Source organism: Psittacula echo (genome assembly GCF_963264785.1).
Source record: "Psittacula echo genome assembly, chromosome: 8".
Taxonomy (NCBI): domain Eukaryota; kingdom Metazoa; phylum Chordata; class Aves; order Psittaciformes; family Psittacidae; genus Psittacula; species Psittacula echo.
This window is the reverse complement of record NC_137744.1, coordinates 23,812,165-23,831,355: the sequence shown is the minus strand read 5'-3', so window position 1 is coordinate 23,831,355 and position 19,191 is coordinate 23,812,165. Positions and strand designations below refer to the sequence as shown.

The 19,191-nt window shown below is 50.9% G+C and overlaps 1 protein-coding gene across 3 annotated transcripts in view; it reads left to right on the top strand.

The window, feature by feature from the left end:
• Positions 1 to 19,191, top strand: part of PLS3 (plastin 3) — a 47,309-nt gene that overhangs the window by 15,663 nt on the left and 12,455 nt on the right. For 2 of the 3 annotated variants that reach the window (XM_080624752.1, XM_080624750.1), the window contains exons 2-3: positions 12,274 to 12,360; positions 18,596 to 18,759. In XM_080624752.1, coding sequence (XP_080480878.1) covers positions 12,294 to 12,360; positions 18,596 to 18,759 — 231 coding nt within the window. In that variant the 5' untranslated portion in view covers positions 12,274 to 12,293. Of the gene's footprint in view, positions 1 to 905; positions 953 to 12,273; positions 12,361 to 18,595; positions 18,760 to 19,191 lie in introns of those variants that run through there. The other variant, XM_080624751.1, reaches the window with a different exon arrangement.

Here is a 19,191-nt window from a genome sequence, read left to right as displayed (position 1 = left end):
AACAACCAAAAATGAGCCTGTTGGTTCAGTGTTCTCAATTTTCAGAAGGGTCACAGGTTCTTCAAATTGTTCACTAATTGGAGCATTAGTAAGTGATGTCCTTTCCTTCCAGCTATGGGAGGGTTTGAACATGATGGGTTTCACAGGAATGGAAATTTCTGCAATGGGTGATGATGCTTTGGAAATCCCACTTAACCTTTCTGGTGACTGATTCTGCTCCTGTGCGTTGCATCAGCAATAACACAGAACATGATGCTTCTGTTGCTTGTGCCCTCCTGGTTAGTAGCAGATGTCTGTCCTGGGTTCAATGTGAGCAGACAGGGAGGATTGAGGTAATGAAATGAATTGTATTATGGACCAGCTCTGCACTCGGTATTTACCACCCATCCAGACCACTTTGTTGGTTTCTTTTGGAGCCATTGTGCTGTGAAATAGCAGGAAGCATCCTCCCTCAGTGTGGACCAGGGCCAAATAGGTCTGGATCCGCGTTGTTCTGTCTGTGAGCTGCTGTTGGTTTTAAAGATATCAATAGAATAAGTACATAAAATACAAGCCCCATGTCACTGTTTGGCTGGGCAAGCTGAGAGCCAGCAAAGCAAACTGCACTGAATTTAAACCGGTAAAGGTGAAAGAGGTCTTTTTTGTTTAAATAAATAACTAGAAGTCAGTTTGCTTACCTAAAAGCTTTATTATGTCTGACTGGCTCCTGCTCCCAAATGCCCAGCACTAAAAGCACAGCAGCAGTTGGAGCATCCCGCACCCGAGCAGCCTGTCCCTCAGCCTTTCCAATGCCTCTTTCCACGCCATGACCGCATCCCTTCCGTGGCTCTGGGGAAGCGACCTCCCATCTGCGGGGCGGGGATGCTGGGAGGAATGCTGGCTGTCCGGATCCGCTCCGCGGCTGAGACACGCTTCAGCCCGGCCGACGGACCCGTTCCGGTGAGGAGCAGAGGTAAGGGTGCTCCTGGGATGCTGCCGCTTGGGGTCCTGGCTGCAGGGATGCGAGCACACGCCAGAGATCATCCTGCGGCGACTTGTTTTGCTTTGATTTGTGCCTGCGAGGCATCTGCTGCTGGAGTGGGTCAAGGGGAATAGCTGGAGGCAGAAGGAAAAGATTAATTTGGGGGTTTGATGTGTTTTAGGTTTGGGGTTTATCTTTGCACATGCAAACAGGGCGGCAGCGAGTGCCGCCACTGACTTTACATCACCGGGCTACGAATGTCCCAGGGGAGGACTGAGGGTGTTGCCTTCCCAGAAACCTCGGTCTCGGCACATCTTAATCCCGTCTCGGTCTGCAGCAGCCCTTTAAAAAGCAGAACTGCTCGAACTTGCATGTTTGGAGAGTTCAGTGTTTAAAGCTCTGCCTGCAGAAAGCGTGAGGAGCTCTGAGAGCTCTCGGGGAATTGGCTGCCGTGGCTCCCCAAGTGCTGGGGATCTTTTGCCTGGAGGGGCTGCGCTCCCAGTGCTGCTCCGGCGGGAACTGGCATCCGGCATCACAGCCTGGCAGGGTTTTGTGTCCGAAGTGAGGAACTTGCTGTGTTTTGTGCTGGAGGCTGGCTGTGCTTGGTGCTGGAAGTCAGCACAGACCCTCTGTCAAATGCTTTAGCAGTCACTACTAGCTTGAACACTTCCATAGAGAATACTCTAAAGAGTATTGGACTGAAAAGCTGAACTTTTAGTGCTGAAAAACTTAGACTTAACATGTCTGGAATCCCATAAAACACATCTCGTGCGGCTGCTTTGTTTCCTGATTTTGTTTATGCTGAACGTGTTGCTCTGAGGTTTTGCTTAGCTGTATTTTACTTTTACCCTGCTTTTATTCTGCAAAACATCTGGCTGTAAGGAATGAGTTCCACAGCTGGAGGACTCACCCTCCTGAAGCTTGGAGTAGCAAGGAGGCTGTGTGCTGTTTATGGTGCACACATCTCCTTAACCACTACACCTGTCCTAGGGGTATTGCGCACTGGCAGAGCTGCTAAACCAGGGGAGGAGGGGGAGGTGGCAGAGCAGCTTGAAAGGACCCAATGAGAACTTGTGTGGATGCTGGATGCACCTTGGAGATCCTGCCTTGCCTTGAAACTGGTGATTGGGGTGCGTTCTGCAGGGATTAGGAATGGTTGCTCACAGTCCAAGAGTCGCAGAGCAGAGCTTGCCGCTGCTCCCCTTTGCTCCCTATGGCTCTTCCCCAAAAGAAGTTAGATTACAGAGGAGTGTGGGGAACACCCTGCTGTCAGAGCGAATGCGATGGCGCTATCGTGGCAGCCTCCCGGGAGGCAAAGCCAGCAGCTCTCCTGCTCCTCTAGCTCTTTCACATTCATCTTTGAGATTGATGTTTCTGCTTTTGTCAAGGTAGATAGGATCTGAGCTGGCTTCTCTAGAGAAAGTAAACGTGGAAGTTACAGATTGGTTTTATACTTCCAGAAGCTGGTAGGACAGCTATGCAGCGACACTGATGTATTGCACTCTGCTGATGCTTGCCTCCTCTGGATCAAATTATTTTGACTTCTTTCCCTTTCCCCAAGTGCTTGCCAAACAAGATTACAGGCAGCAGGGGAGGATCGGAAAAGGTTTTTCTTCTTTTATCACTCGGTTTTTCTAGTATGAGATCAGTTACTGAAATTTGTGGTTTCTAAGAGACTTTTAGAACACAATGGCAATGCATAGAGCAGGGTTCGCAGTTTCTAGTGGTTTGTTTCTTTTTTAAGGCATGCCCCATCCCTGGCAGTGTTCAAGGCCAGGTTGGACACAGGGGCTTGGAGCAAGCTGCTCCAGTGGAAGGGGTCCCTGCCCGTGGCAGGGGTTGAGAATGGATGAGCTTTAAGTTCCCTCGCAATGCAAACCAGCCTGTGAATCTCTAACACAGTTCTCTGGATGTTTATCATGGGGTCAGCAGTTGCCCAGCTGCTGGGATTTCATAGAATCGTAGAATGCAGGGATGGGGCAGCCACAGCTTCTCTGGGCACCCTGGGCCAGCGCCTCAGCACCCTCACAGGGAAGAGCTTCTGCCTAAGAGCTCATCTCAGTCTCCCCTCTGGCAGGTTAGATCCCTTTAGGTATTGAAGACTGGAACGAGGTCTGCCTTGAGCTTGGTTGTCCCATTTCAGGCCAGGTCTGTTCACCTTCAGACTGATGAACACACTGCAGAATCGCCCCACCACGGCTGTACCTGGTAAAGGGTTGCACAGAACCCACCCTGCCAGGCTGAACCGCTGAGGCTCGCTTTGGTCCAGCTCTCCCGGGATCACACCATCACGCTGGGGGTTTGGCTTGCAGGAGCTTGTTTGCTGGCACTGAATAGGCAGTGACTGTGCTGTGATTTAATTTAGGGATCTTGCTGATTCCCCTGCCTGGGCAGGAGGGAAGGTTACCGAGACCGAGTAATGCTTCTTGCTTTATCTGTTTTAGCCTTGTGATCCTCACTCCTCCTTGCTTATGCAGGTGGGGAACACCCTGGCTTTCCCACCATCACTCTGAGAGTCCCGTCATACAGTGAGGGTTGCCTTATTCTGAGTTTTGCAGTGGGTGGTAAGAGGTGGGTCCTTTCTTGAAGTCATTTATGGTTAAGGTACTGAATGAGCAGTAGGAAGTGTTTAATGCTGCTTTTATTTGGGGAACTACACAAGAGTTAGAGTTATTATCAGCATAAGAATTTCCTGAGAGGCCAGCATGAGTTTTCTGTGCCTGAGCCAGGAATTTACATTAAGCCTTCCAAGTCTCAGTCCATTAGCTGACATCTGACCCTGCCCCCCCCCCCCTTTTACCTTATTGCACTTAGGTTTAAATTATCTATGAATGTTACTTGCTTTTGCAAGTGCCAGGCAGGATGAGAGATCAGCTCTTCCTTTCCTGAGAGGTCTCAAAAGGCTCACCTGGTTCATGTTGGACTAATGGGTTAACCGGGAATTTTGCTGCTCCGTTTCCACTGATGTGAACAAGCTACTGCAATGCAAGAGTGAGATAAATCTAGGAGGTCATGGTCGCGAATGTGCTCTCATCCTGGAGAAGCTGCTCTGCTAAAACTGTGCCAAAATGCAACGTTTGGGAGAAGTATTTTGTAAAGAAGCTTTTAAGGACCAATTCGCTGGTGCCCTGAGGGGTGTTTCATCTGGTCTCTGCTGTTCCCTGCAGATTGTAAGTACTCTGCAGATACACGCAATAGAATTGGAGCAACAAGGTGGTCACACCAGGCGATGAGTACCTGTGAGTGCAGCAGCAGCAGCAAGGTCTAGCAGGTAGCTGCTCTCCTCCTTGACAGCCAGCTCTGCTCCTGCTTTGAACCTCCATCCCATCCCGTTGGCCCTGGTCATCCACATCAGGAGCATTCAGAGAAGGATGTAGGTTTGCAGCAACCTATCCATGCTTTCCTTTCCCTGAGTCCCAAACCAGTTTCATGTTTCTGCCACTTCAGCCTCCTGATAGTAAATGCTGGGTCATGGTGGTAAGCAAGCATCCGTCTGCTCTGCTCCAGGATTGCATGTCACTGCTTAATGTGCATCAGAAGCAGCTCTGGTTCATATTCCCTCAGGGCTGCATGGGGATCATAGAATCGTGGAGTGGTTTGGGTTGGAAGGGACCTTAAAGCTCATCCAGCGAGTTGGATACTCAAATCCCTGCAGATTTCTGTGCTGTATCCCCAGCTTTGCAGCATTTTGGAGGCTGCTTTTAAGGCCAAGGCTTTCCTGGGCTTTTAGCAAGGGGCTGATCCCTGTTTGTTGCTGTGAGCAGGTTTGATGCTGATTTTGGGTTTTCTATGGGTTCTGGCTCCAGCACGGTTCTGGGTGCTGGTGAACACTTCGACCATTTTCTGGGCCACCTCCTTGGCTGTGTAGGGTGTCAGAGCATGTGAATTGGCTGATGGGTCAGCAGTTGTTTTCAATAAGGGTTTAAGATGATTGAGCTGGTGAATTGGATTCTGTCTTGAAGGGAGAGAAAACACTTTGAGCATGCAAAAACTGAAGGATCAGCTTGTCCAGGCTGTCCGTGGACCTTGGGCAGTGGTTAAAGTCTGAGCAGGAGGCACAGGAAAACTCTTCTGCTGTTGTTCCCATACCATGGAGTGACCCTGCCTCTGGGCAGCCCAGATCCCTGCTGGGCATCTCCCCAGGTGCTGCTTAGAACCTCTGGCATCGTTCTGCACAGGTTTAGCTTGGAGAGACTGGGTTTTTAACATGGAGGAAGGTACGTGTCCAGAGGTGGACACCCCATAAAGACATGCCCCCAGTCTGGAGGGAGTAGCTGTAGGCCAAGTGCAGGGACTAATTCCAGTGTGTCTGTGCTCCTGATGGATTTGACAGGCTTTTCCCCTGCAGCAGCAGAGTTGTGTAACAATGGGAGCAAAGTCTCACAGTCTGCTCCCAGGTGACAATAAGCCTAGCAGGGAGCTGGTCTTTCCCAGCATGACAGCTTCAGGGATTTGGGAGGATACAAAGCAAAACCCACTGATGGGACTATTGCTGACATAGAGATGCTTCAAGAGCCCTGCAGCTGGAGGTCATCTTTTGATGGGATTGGGAAGAACTGAGCTGTAAAGTGCCTGTGCTGTGGCAATTGCTATCTGCAGTCTTGTGTCCTTTCCCTGAGATCCACCATATGATTCTGTAGTAGCTGATGGGCTACACAAGCAGCATGGACCAGTCAAAGTGTGTTCTCTGTGGGTAAAGGCAGTAGCTTGAGGAGGCTGGAGGATTTAGAGGTGTGAGCCAGTAAATTCAAACAGCAAGACAAGCTTAAAGCAATCCAGTGTTAGAGTTGAATATGTGTGTGGTTGATCCTGGGCCTGTTGGGATGAGTTGACTGGTGCTGTGCATGGATGGGGAAAGCTGGATTAATAATAAAAGAAAGCTGGGTTTGGACGACTGCTTTTGAGGCATTCCAGCTCAGAGGTCTTCAATAGTTAAAGCACTGCAGACCTTGAGAGCAGAGCTGTAGTTCCATTGGTGTTGACCCTGATGTGCATGGGGTAGGGAAAGCTTGGTTGAAGGGAAGAGCCACCGATGAGGGATGCAGCTCCTGAGCCAAGCCTGGCACTGCAAAGGAATACCTGCCCAAAGCTTCGCATGCCCCTTTCCTCCTGAGGCAGGGAAACAGCTGCCTGAGGAGACAGGAACCCCTCTGTTTGTGTCCATGAGCACCACGTTCATGCAAAGAGCACCAGCAAAGATGTTTCTGGGGGCAGTGGTTTGTGGCAGTGTCATGCTGCTGGTGAGGGGTCGACATTCGCTGTGGATGGCGTAGCATCTACTCGTTGCTGTCATCAGCATGACCCCTATTGCCATGGAAAGATGAAAGTGTGGTGAAAGTCTGGTTGCAGCCCGTGCTTGGTGACTGGATGGATGGAAATTGCCAAACCCAAGTTTCTGTGCTTCCCACAGCCCGGTGTTTGCTAACAACCAACCTGTGGGTGCTGCCTGGGAGGAACCTGATGAACAAAACATTGCTTGAAACACACAAACTGATTTATGAGCAGGAGAGGATGGATTCTGTAATAGGTTTTCATTTACAAGCCATCCACCCCTAAACTTCCCTGTCTCCCCCAAAAGCTGCAGTCAGTATTTATCTTGGAGGACTCGTCAGACCACATCTGTGCGCTGCAAGCTTTCACTGCCTCTTGTTGCTGTAAGGAGAGGCCAAGGGGAATGGCTTTAACCTGCCCGAGGGGAGACTGAGATGAGCTCTTAGGCAGAAGCTCTTCCCTGTGAGGGTGCTGAGGCACTGGCACAGGGTGCCCAGAGAAGCTGTGGCTGCCCCATCCCTGGCAGTGTTCAAGGCCAGGTTGGACACAGGGGCTCGGAGCAAGCTGCTCCAGTGGAAGGGGTCCCTGCCTGTGGCCAGGGTTGGAGCTGGAGGAGCTTTAAGGTCCCTTCCGACACAAACCAGGCTGGGATTCTGTGTTCTTGCCAAAGGAGCTGGGTGGGGTGAATGGGACAAGGCAAGCCGGGGAGTGCAGGACGGGGAGGATGGGGTGAACCACAGGAATCCTGGGGCTGAATCACCAGGATCCCCTCCAGATCAGCCGGGCTGCGTCAGTGCCGCCAGCCCCGGGGGCTCTGCCGCCTGCCTGGACTCGGTGTTTGACGGCAGAGTGCTCCGTGCTGGGTCCATGGTCAGAGATAGGCAGGTTCTGAGGTGTTCTAATGAGCTGATGGCGAGTGACTTGTGCTCTGTCTGGATGGAGCCTTCCGCACGGAGAGCAGCAAACGCGCAGGTTCCCGTGCGGAGCGCCGGGGCTGAGTCACTGCTGGTCCAGCCCAGACCCAGCTCGCTCCTGGCTCCTTGCTCAGGTGGAAAAGGGGCACGTTAATGCCTTTTCCCTGGCACTTCCCTGTGCGTCCACGTTTGCATAAACACCTCGGTGCTGTTAATCAGTCACTTGTAGAGATATTAAAGCAGGGTGGGTCTGGGAGGGACGGAGCAGCTCGGTTTTCAAATGAACACGGAGCTGCTAAGAAAACAAATCCTTCCATTTGGATCAGCAGCAAATTCCAGCTCTGTTTCTCTTGGAAGTGTTCAAGTGGCTGTTGGGAAATATTTGGTTGCCATGTGCTTTCAAAATGGGACTAAACCTCCAGCTTTTAAGGAGATGTGCAAGTGCCTGAATGCACATACACCCCCCCCCCGCTTTAAAAGGCAGTTTGAAAGCAGGCCGAGCTGCTGTAAGTTTGAATTGAAGTGGAAAGTCCATGAATTACTACAACATGAAAGGAGATTTTATTTTTAGAGTAAAGGTTTGTTTGGCTGATGAGCCACAGGGAGTTTGTGGGTACTCGGAGATATTCATAATATTCAATGTGAGCCTGATTTAGTCTGAGAATACAAGATGGTTGCGTTTATTTCATAAATAGAAAGAAATGTCTCCAATTTCCATCCACATCCCTTAAAAATTTGACAAATATCAGCAGCAGTCTTTAAATCTAGACGTAAGAATTACTTAGATACACTTTATAATGTTGGCGTGAGTATCACAGACGTTAGGCAGAAGCTCTTCCCTGTGAGGGTGCTGAGGCGCTGGCACAGGGTGCCCAGAGAAGCTGTGGCTGCCCCATCCCTGGCAGTGTTCAAGGCCAGGTTGGACACAGGGGCTTGGAGCAAGCTGCTCCAGTGGAAGGTGTCCCTGCCCGTGGCAGGGGTTGGAGCTGGAGGAGCTTTAAGGTCCTTTTAACACAAACCAGGCTGGGATTCTGTGATGTTTCACTGATCATCTGTGCAGGATGCAGCTCCCAGGATTTGTCCAGTTGGGAAAGGGTCTTGGGGATCTCTTCTCTGGGTTTGAGTGGTGTTAAGGTGCTGTCTGAGCACCCAAGTGCATCCTTCAGGTGATGGTCCCACTGAAGGTGGGTTCCAGCTGTGAAAACACAGGTGCTGGGGCAGCTCCATCTGACTTGTCTATATTGCAGCTCTTCCTGGAGAGCAAATAAACTAACCCCGGTTTGATGACTGCTCTGTGTTTAGGAGCTATAAAACTTGTTTGCACAGAAACTTTATACAGCAGCTCTCTGGGAAGGGAGTTGATACTGGAAAACCTCAGATGCACTTGAAGCAGCTCTGATCTGCAGCTTAAAGAGAAGTCTGCAGGGAATGGGGTGATCTTTATGGTCCCTTCCAACCAAACCAGTCTTGGATTCTGTGGCACAAACAGGCTGCACCATCTGCCAGCCATGCTCTTCTCTGGAGCATCTTTAGTCCATCCATGTGTTATGGAGCTGCCTTTGGTTTTCTTCTGTGGAGAGAGGGATGAAGGCAGGAGCAAAAGGGATCTGGAGCAGGAACTCCTTCCTCATACACTCTGCTTATGTGTGCATTGACTGATAGCCTTTCTGTCATCAGAGTGTAAAATGGGTGGAGGATTACAAGCTCACTTCTGCCTCCTCTTTCCCCCTTGCTCTCTCTTCCTCCCTCTAAAATGCATCTACACTGGTGGCAGGTACGTTCCTATTTAAGTTTGAAGGCATTACCCCTTGTCCATCACTACAGATTCTTCATCAGGGACATCCAACCCCAACCAGGCTGTGACTCTATGTGTGCAGAGCAACATAGCCCATAAAATAAATACACAGAGCTAAATATTAAGGAGGCTAATGGGATTTCTGACTTGGTAAGCAGTGCATTTCCCATCCTCTGAGGTCCACAGCTACCGTTTGTCTCTGGCTGTCATTGCATGCCCTGGCAGGGGCTTTGCTCATGTGGAAGTGAATGTGCCGTGGTGTGGCGTGAGCAGCGTGGTGCTGTGTCCCCACAGAGGCAGCTGGTGTGTGATCCCTCTGCCAGTGTGATAAAAGGGCTTTCTATATCCACGAAGACAAAGGCTCTTGTTTAACAATGCAACTGTGAATGGAAAAACACAGCCTGAATGCCCAGACTCAGCTGTTAAAAGCAAACAAACCCACAAAAACCCCCACACAACAAAACCTGAGGCTCTCCTGCCCTGCAGCCGGGTGCTGGGGGTGATGTGTCTCCATTGCAAAGAGCTCTGAGAACTTGCTTTGGGAGCTCAATAGTCCCAGTCAGCTTGTACCTTTGTGGCTCCCTAAGCTCCTCATATACTGTCTGTTCCAGCTTTACACGCTTTCCCCTTCCCAGGCAGCTCTCACGAGGTCAGGACTCTGCTTTCTCTGTTGGTTCAAACTCCCCCTCTCTGCTCTCAAGCAGAGAAACACTAAGGAAGAAGCAGTGTGAAAACTGAAAGGTGAACCTGCTTTATAACCATCCCGACTGATCTGAACAGCACTGGGGCTGGAAGGGAGGCGGTTTTTAAGTGAAGACCCCCCCCCCGACAACTGCAGGACATATCCAGAGTGTGGCATTTCCATGATGAAGTCAAACAGAGCAGGTTTTTTATCGTGTTTGCTGCTTGTTTTGGTGTGAAAGATGTGGTGGCCTGGGTATGCAGCACGATGGGCAGCTGGGAGCTGCTCTAAGGTCTCCCCTTCAGGAGCCTTCTCTTCTCCAGGCTGCCCCAGCCCAGCTCTCTCAGCCTGGCTCCAGAGCAGAGCTGCTCCAGCCCTCGCAGCAGCTCCATGCCCTCCTCTGCCCTCGCTCCAGCAGCTCCACGTCCCTCTTGTGCTGCTGCCCCAGAGCTGGATCAGGGCTGCAGGGGGGGTCTCCCCAGAGCACAGCAGAGGGGCAGGATCCCCTCCCTGAGCTGCTGCTCACGCTCTGGGGGTGCACCCAGCACACGGGGGGGTTCTGGGCTCACTGGAGCCAGGTCATGTGAAACAGTAGAAGGAAAATCGTGGTGTCTTCTTTTCCCCTTTCCTGTAAGCCCAGTGCAGCTTTGCCGTGGTTTCTCGCCTGCCCCATTCCTGCAGCACAGGCCAAGGGATGGATTTGGCTGTCTTGCTGTTGGTGTCTTGTACTGATGTTATCCTGCCCGCTGGCAGCTCTGCTGTTGTTGGAGGTGGGGTCCGATGTTCTTCCCTTCATGTCCCTGCGGTGATGCAACTTCTTGTTGACTTTCTGTGCTGCGAGCACCCGCCTGAGCCGCTTTCCCAGGCTGCCACCCTGCCCATTGCTCCCCTGTCACCTGCTTTCCAGACCGGCTGTCGCAGACAGCTACAGGCAGACCTGTGTTCTGAAGCCAACAAGCGCTTGTGAAGGTAGCTGGGGGGCTCAGACAAAAGGGGTTGCCCATCAGAGCACAGGCGTTTGTCAAACAGCTTCTTGTTGCTCGAGCAGCCTGTTGGGGCTCCTGCCTGCTGCCAGACTGTAAACCTGAGCTCACTCTCATCCTCTTCCTTACAAAGGAGGTGGCAGCTGGGCCTGTTCCCATAGGCAGAGGAGGAACCTTTGATTTCTCAACTCAGAGCAGTTGTAGCTAACAAAGGTGGAGCTGGAAAATCTGGGGATGCAAGTCTCATTTGAAGTTGCACTGAGCCTGTCTGGATCCCCAGTTTTAAAGCCCCTGAGCTGCAGCTAGCATGGGTGCTAGAACTTGCTGATCTAGCCTGCCTCTTTGTGCATGGAGGTTTCCCTATTTGCATTGAGCCATCCATCACTGGTCTCTTGTGGTTGTATTTGCCAGAGTGCCAACGGGACATCTGATGCTGCTGTCATGAATGGCATGGGACGGGGATGTGGGCAGGTCACTGGCCTCTGCATACAGTCCCAGACTGGTTTGGGTTGAAGGGATGTTAAAGCTCCTCCAGCTCCAACCCCTGCCACGGGCAGGGACCCCTTCCACTGGAGCAGCTTGCTCCAAGCCCCTGTGTCCAACCTGGCCTTGAACACTGCCAGGGATGGGGCAGCCACAGCTTCTCTGGGCACCCTGGGCCAGCGCCTCAGCACCCTCACGGGGAAGAGCTTCTTCCTTATATCTAACCTGAACTTCCCCTGTTTCAGTCTGAACCCATCACCCCTTGTCCTATCGCTACAGCCCCTGATGAAGAGCCCCTCTCCAGCATCCTTGTAGCCCCCTTCAGACATTGGAAGCTGCTTTGAGGTTTCCCCACAGATTATCTCCAGCCTGAACAGCCCCATCCTTTTCTCATCCTTATGGCGATTGCTCCTGTCCAGGCTGGCTGGGTGGCACCTCGTCGGTGCTTGGGAAGGAGGATCACACAGATGGGTGTAGGCACCGTGTGCTTCATCCTCGCTATTTCTTCAGTGCTGAGATCTGATGGAGACCTGCACACCCGGGGTGTGAGCGTGGCTGGTGCCTGCTGTGCCGGCTGTTTTGCACTGGGGTCTGCCTGCTGTGCCTCGCTCAGGGGAGTGGAGGGGTCAGTGCCATGCAGACAGCCTGGTGCTTACATGGTCTGTTGAGAGCCTGGCGCTGGGGGAATAGGCAGGTGTTCGTTCAAATCTTTTTCTGGTAGAAAACCAGACTGATTCCTTCTTGCAAACAGCACCAGGTAAAGCAGAAAGACCCTGTTTGAGAGCTTTGCTGTTTGGCTTTGGTAGCTGTGTGCTCTCAGGGACAGGCAGGCAGAGCATTCACTTTTAACTCTGGATTCTGATTTTGTTCAGGAGATCCCTGGAGGTGTGAGCTTCTCCAACCTACAGAACACACTCCTGGCAGGTACCTTCACGTGTGCAGAGCAGCATAACCCATAAAACAAATACACACAGCTAAATATTAGCAAGGCTAATGGGCTTTCTGACTTGTTAAGCAGTGCATTTACCATCTTCTAAGCTCCACACATCTGTTTTCTTAGTGGAAAGATAAACGTTGCCTCGAGAACTGTAGCGACCTTGGTACTGACTGTTGCTGTGCTGCTGTTCAACGCTGCAGGTGTTTGAAGGCAGCCTGGTTTCACAGTGTCCGTTTTCTCTCTTTAGGTACTCCCTAAGTTCATGAGATGGCCAACACCATGCAAATCTCCAAAGATGACCTGGAGGACCTCAAGGAGGCCTTTGCCAAAGTTGGTAAGTCACAACATGGAGAGCACCTTGCTCCTGTCTGCTGTGAAATGGGTTTATCCCACCCCTGTGCGTGCTACATGGGCAGTCTGTTGCTCTCGTGGTCTTCTGCATGCCGAGGAGTCTCTTGGCAGCCTTGTTGCTTCTGGCTTGTCACTTCTAGCCAAGGAGCACAAAGGGAAGTGGCAGCCGGGCTGTCAATGAGCACTGGCACAGAGCCTTGCCCTGTTGCTGCAGGGTGGGCTTTGTTGGTTCCTGATGGCAGGAGATACATCCAAGCTGGTATTGCAGTACTGCAGCCCAGGCAGCAGCCAGGGCTGGCACAGAGCTCGGCTCTGAGGATGCTGGTTTTGGCAGGTCGGCCAATCCATGCACATGTAAATGTGTAGGGGCTGTGTTTCTGGTTGGGGCAGGTGCATCTGAGGCACTGTTTGACGAGCTTGAAGGCAAAACCTAATTAATGCCTGTTTACCTGCCATTATGGAGCAGCTTGCGGTGGTGAGAAAATGCTCTGTGGCTGCAGTGCATGAGCATTGCCCTCTGGTGGCTCCAGTTCTTATCACAGCATCCCAGCCTGGTTTGGGCTGGAAGGGACCTTAAAGCTCCTCCAGCTCCAACCCCTGCCACGGGCAGGGACCCCTTCCACTGGAGCAGCTTGCTCCAAGCCCCTGTGTCCAACCTGGCCTTGAACACTGCCAGGGATGGGGCAGCCACAGCTTCTCTGGGCACCCTGTGCCAGCGCCTCAGCACCCTCACAGGGAAGAGCTTCTGCCTAAGAGCTCATCTCAGTCTCCCCTCGGGCAGGTTAAAGCCATTCCCCTTGGCCTGTCCCTACAGGCCCTTGTCCAAAGCCCCTCTCCAGGTTTCCTAGAGCCCCTTCAGGCACTGGAGCTGCTCTAAGGTCTCCGATTCACGCAGCAGAGGGGGAGAATCCCCTCCATAACCTGCTGCTCATGCTCCAGCTGTTGCAGTGCTTTTTATCCTTCTTTTGAGCATCCTTTTGGTGAAGCAAATTGGTTGTTGCCTGGCATCTGTACTGGGTAAACTGCTCTCTAGAACAGGATGCTCTTAAACTCTCTTTTGCTCTAAACTTACAGTCTGCAGAGAGAAATATGAATTTGAAAGGCAGCTGGTTCTCCCAGAGCAGTGTTTCCTATTGGGATGTGATGCAAGTTGCATTTTGGGCAATTCCCTCTCCTGTCTTGCTCTGCCTGGGACTTTTCCAGCCAGTGGAATTGAGCTGCTGCAGAGGGAAATAGGTGACCATGGTGCTTCTCGTTGTGTAATGTGCCTCGGCGTGCAGCCCTTAATAAGGCCAACACATTCAGTCCCCGGATAAACTGACAGTGATTAACCTGGCTGGGATGAGGTGGCTTTTTGTCACGAGTATGTGGGAAACGTTCAAGATTAGGTTGGGTGGCTGCCTGTGCACTGGAAACATGGAGGAACCCAGGAAACCAGCTCACCCTGCTCAGGAGGTGGGGCCCTCTTTGGTTTTAAATGGTAATGGCAGTGTCACAACCCAAGTGTCACTGAGAAATGCGGTGAAGCCCGCACGTACCCAGAGGTGACATGGGATCTGCCAGGCCTTTTCACCTGCCTCCTGTGTTGTGAGCTTCAGGCATGGTCCAGCCCGCAAGCACTGCTGTGGGACACTCCTGTCAGGAGTGTCTTTAATGCTCTCATTCCTTGTATTCTTGCCTAAAGGAGCTGTATTTGCCCTGGGATATAGAACTGGTCGCTAATTGGTTGCTGGCTTTTGCTGGGAACTTCTAATGCACCTCTAGTGAATGTGAGGAGAAGTTGTTCTAAGACTGCTGTTTAAAGTGAAACCTTTTTCATGGAAGGAGGAAGAGGCCACAGAGATGCTGCGAGGGCTGGAGCAGCTCTGCTCTGGAGCCAGGCTCAGAGAGCTGGGCTGGGGCAGCCTGGAGGAGCCCCAGGTTGGACACAGGGGCTTGGAGCAAGCTGCTCTAGTGGAAGATGTCCCTGCCCGTGGCAGGGGTTGGAGCTGGGTGAGCTTTAAGGTGCCTCCAACACAAACGAGTCTGGGGTTCTAGCTCCCAGCTACCTGGAAGACTTGCAGCACAGCTCAGAGCATGGTTATAGCAAAGCTCAGGTGGTTGGCCCTTAGGATGTCACAAAGTAGGTGTGGGAAGGAGGAAGCATCTTGCACTGTGGCTTCTGCCCACCAAGATGTGCCTGGTCCACTGTGTGGCTACATGGGCTTCCTGGAGACCTGCTTTAGTTCTAGAATGGGCCAAGTTGTTGCTCTGGATGTGTAGGTTGATGAACTTGAAGGGTGTGTGACAAGGTTTTCTGCATGCAGCTGGCCCAGACCGAGACAGTGAGGTGTGTTACTGTGCTCTCTGTCACCATTTGCCTTCCATGCCACTTGCTGGTATCCGCTATCTCCTATGAAGCTGCTTTACTGTTTGCTGACAGCCAGCAAAAGGCAAGAGTCCTGTAGACTACTTACTGCTTACTTAGAAGTCCACAGGTGAGAATCCATGCTTTAAAGTCAGCACTTAAGTCAGCTGCATCTTCAGAAGCAGCTTCCAGTATCCTACAAGCAGGTCTTTGTGTTGGGAATGATCCAAGTAGTAAACAGCAGTGGGGAAAAAAGCATTTTACCTCCTGACAAAAGTCATTAAGTGGGGCATAAGAACTGTCTAGACTTTGGATGGCTGCAGGTTAGGGGGAGAAGAGCAGACTGCTCCAAATCCCAGCTGGTCTCTGGATTTGTTCCCTGGAGCAGGTATGTGTATCTCTGCCCTTGGCCAAACAGTGGCACTTCACAAGGGAGGCATGGTACAACCCTATCTGCAGACTTGCTCTGTTTATTTGTCTTCCTCCTCCCTGCTTCTGATAGCAGAGATAAGCATCTTTTCTGGAAACATGAAGTGCTTAAAACCCTTACCCTGGCTGAACACTGTGTTCAGTGCTGCAAGGTGGTGAAACAATGCTCCGAGCTGCCGGCTGCAGGCAAACAGGGATCTGTGATCCTGCTGGAGTGTGTCCTGCTGGGCATATAGCCTTAAAAGGACATGTGTGGGTTACTTCCCCCTCTTGCATCCTGTTATTTAAGCTATTTTAAGTGCTCGCAGGAAGCTGAGCCAGAGCTTGAAGCCGCGTTTGGGTTTTATCGCGGCTTCGCTGCGCCACCTGCACCCGAGCAGGAGATGGTCCCGAGCATCGTGCTGGTGGGACCTCTCCCAGGCTGCTCCGCTGCTGTCCCTGCCTCTGTCCATGGAAAGAGGAAACTTCAGATGTGCTGCAGTTTCCTTTGCATCAGGCACATCATAATGGGTCCGGGCTGTGGCTTTTCTGTTAAACCCATCTCGCTTTCTTCCATTAGTAACACTAGGCTGTGCTCCAAAGGGTTTCATTTGGGATAGCTTCTATTTTGACAGGCTCTTCGGCTGCTGAATCCCATTTCAGCTTTCATTACAGAGGGGTTTTAGACCACCTTCCGTATGAAATCTGGCCCCGTTGCGGGACATCCAGCAAGGCACCATATGGTGGGCCTGCAGGAATGCTGGAAACAGCTCTGGGGCTTGCTGGTGCTGCAAAGGTGACTCCTTGTTTATTTAATCCTGCTCCTCTGAACGTTGGCTGTGATGCCAGATGGGGAGCAGAGGCAGCAGGAAGGGAAGCAGCTGCCCTGTGAGATAGAGGTCTCAGCCCTATTTGTCTTGTTCACAGATCTAAAGGCTTTCAGACATGTTGAGAGAAGAATGGGTCCATATTCCACCACGTAGTCAATCATGCTGGTGTTCTAGCCCCAGAACTGGAGCTGCATCCCTCCAGTGCAGCAGAGATGGCGACTTTGGAGCTCAGGTCCCTGCTGTCTGCCCAACAGGCATTTGACTCAGGAAATACCATACTTCGTGGTTTTCCCTTCCACTTCTGAATAGGCTCAGACATGGCACATGGAAGGCTGGTTCATAAACACTTCTGAATGCTTAAGTTAGACATGTCAAGAAGAACAGCTTTACCAAATCTGAATCAAAATCACACCCATGACCTTATCAAGGGGACAATGTCTTTTTCAAGTCTGATTTTTCTCTGTCCTTTGCCTGCTAACATTGGGGTAGATGTAAACTTGGTGTTTCAGGTGGTGGATCCATTGGAAGAAGTGATGCACAAGTGTTTCTGGGTTTACCTGCTTAATTTGGCAGTGTAGCAAAGGATTGTGGTCTGTTCAGTCAAGCAAGCTGGCTGAAGGCATGCTGAGGGTGAAAGCAAAGGTTTGTTTGGGGTCCATAGGCTCTGGACATGAGCAAATCCATTCTTGTCTGATTTCCTTCCCTGGCTGTGAGGCAGGGAAAAGATGCCTATTGTGGAGATAGGTTTAGTAATAAGTGTAACAGAAGAAGCTGTGATTTATCTAGAGGGGAAATAGTTTGCTGATGACATCTCAGGCTGGCCTCTTAAATAAAGCTTGCCTTTGTAAGCTTCTATGTCTTTGGAATAAAATTCTAAAACTGAAGGCCAGACAGCAGCATGTTGCCATCATTGATCACTGGCCCAAAGCACTCTATTTCATCAGCATTATTGTAAACACTGACGTTCTGTAAAGTATTTTAATGTATTTAATAATCAGCTGGAATTGATGCTTCTCTTTACCCTGAGACCTGGGGCCTGGGTGCAGGAGGGAGCACAGGTTTGCTCTATCTGGCTTTGGATGGCTGCCACTAAGCATTTGAATTTCACTTTCTCTCTAGCTTACAAAAGCAATTTTACAATCCCATAGGACTGTGGAAAATGAGGGTGTTTGAAGTGGTGCTGTGGACATGCTGCTTGCTGGAACAGGGCTGTGAAATGAAACCTAAACCCCACTGCTGATGCCTCATTCCAAGGAAACTGACTTCCAGATTGTGCTAAAAAGAAAAAAAAATCAGGACTTTAGAGCTGTCGTGATTGTTTTCCTTTATTCCTGACAGTGCTTCCCAATAAAGCATAAATACTGACCCCAGTGGCAGTGCTGTGGGATTCCCTCTTGAACAAAATCCAACACAGGCTCTTCCATCGTGCAGGCTGGGGAGGATGCAAGGGCTCTGGGGCAGCAGAAGCTGTTGCTTGAGTGGCATTTAACTCTAGGGCCTGAGGGAGAGGCTGCTGCCTTGGGAATAGCTGGGAAATCCTGTGTGGGCTATGGGAAGAGGTGGGTGGTGAGGCCAGGCGAGGCCAGGGGTCTTTTTTACCACCCTCACTCTACAAAGTTTCTTCCTCACATTCAGCCTGAATCCCCCTCTGTTATTTAAACCCATCACCCCTTGTCCATCACCACAGCCCCTGCTGAAAAGTCTCTCCCCATCTTTCTTACAGGTCCCTTTTAAGCACTGAAAGGTCACAATAAGGCTTCCGTGGAGCCTTCTCTTCTCCCGGCTGATGTGATGTGGTGACATCCCCAAGGGGGTTGGGATCTGTGGATGTGAAAAGCTCCAGATTCCTACCAGATTCTTGCTTTCATTCTTCCCAAGTCTCGTAGGCAATAGCATCTGCTTTGGCACATGGTGCTGCCCTGGCTTGGTGGGTGCTCGTCAAAGCAAGTGTCATCGCAGAGCAGTCTTGGGCAGGATTAAAGTATCTGGCTGCAGCTTTCTGTCAGCAGTAAGTGGATAACATCATTAGCAATGTGACAGAGAAGTGTAAGTGCAGAGCTGACTTGGTGTTTTCAGCTCAGAACAGAGCAAGTGCTGTGTTTCATTACTGTCTGTTGCTAACACAAAGCCAGCTGCAGTTAGATGCAGGAAGAAAAACGCTGAAGATCATGAAAAATGGAGATGCTCTGTTGTGAAGCTTCTCCACCAGACCCGGTCATACATGGTCAGCTCTGCTTCCAGGTTGCCGCTGCCCAAAGCCAAAGCCATCACATGGCCTGCACTGGGATCCTCTCTGAGCATCACCATGTGTATTTACCACCTGCCTTTGATTCCTGATGTATCCTTGATGCTGCCCATTGAGTAGTTACTACTTGGGGTTGGTGTTTTCATGTGTCCGTGTCCTGCACAGATCTTGCTTTCAGCAGAGATGAACGCTCTGCACAATGTGGCCCCAAACCAGGTGTGTTGTGATGGGCTGCGCTAGGAGGTTCCTCCTTGCCTCCATGTCTTGTAGACATCCCCAGTGCACAGTAAAGCACTTCTGAACATGGGGGCTGTGTTTCTGCTGCCTGGGGCTGGTCATGTTTGGGTACTGGCATGTTTTAAAACCTCTTGCCCCTTCTCTTCCTCAGACCTCAACAGCAACGGGTTCATCTGTGACTACGAGTTGCACGAGCTCTTCAAGGAAGCCAACCTGCCTCTGCCTGGGTACAAAGTGAGAGAGATCATCCAGAAGCTCATGATCGACAGCGACAAGAATAAGGATGGGAAGATCAGTTTTGAGGAGTTTGTCTATGTAAGTGCTGTTTCTGAATTCCCTGTTAGACAAAGCTCAAGAAGGGAGTAGAAGAGGTTGAACCTGGCTTCTTACCTAATCCGAGTTTCTTTCTACAAACTGATGACTTTTGAGGACTAAAAATCTGTTCATTGTACAGATCTCTGCCTAAGAGCAGAGTTTTGTGCTGTGCTGTCACTGCCAGCACTTAGATTTGGACAGAGGGGGAATATGTTGGATTTTAAACAAAAAACAAATAGAACCCACGTGCTTTTCCTATATGAAAACTTCATTGGAGGCCAAGAGACCATTTCCACATGAGGTGACAACTGGAAAAAAGACTTGTAGCTCTCCAGGCTTACAGCATTGACTGGAAGCTGCTCAGTTTTTCCAGGCACATAGATGGATGCCTGTTTTCCCAGTGAATCAGTATCATTTCCTTTCTCAATTTAA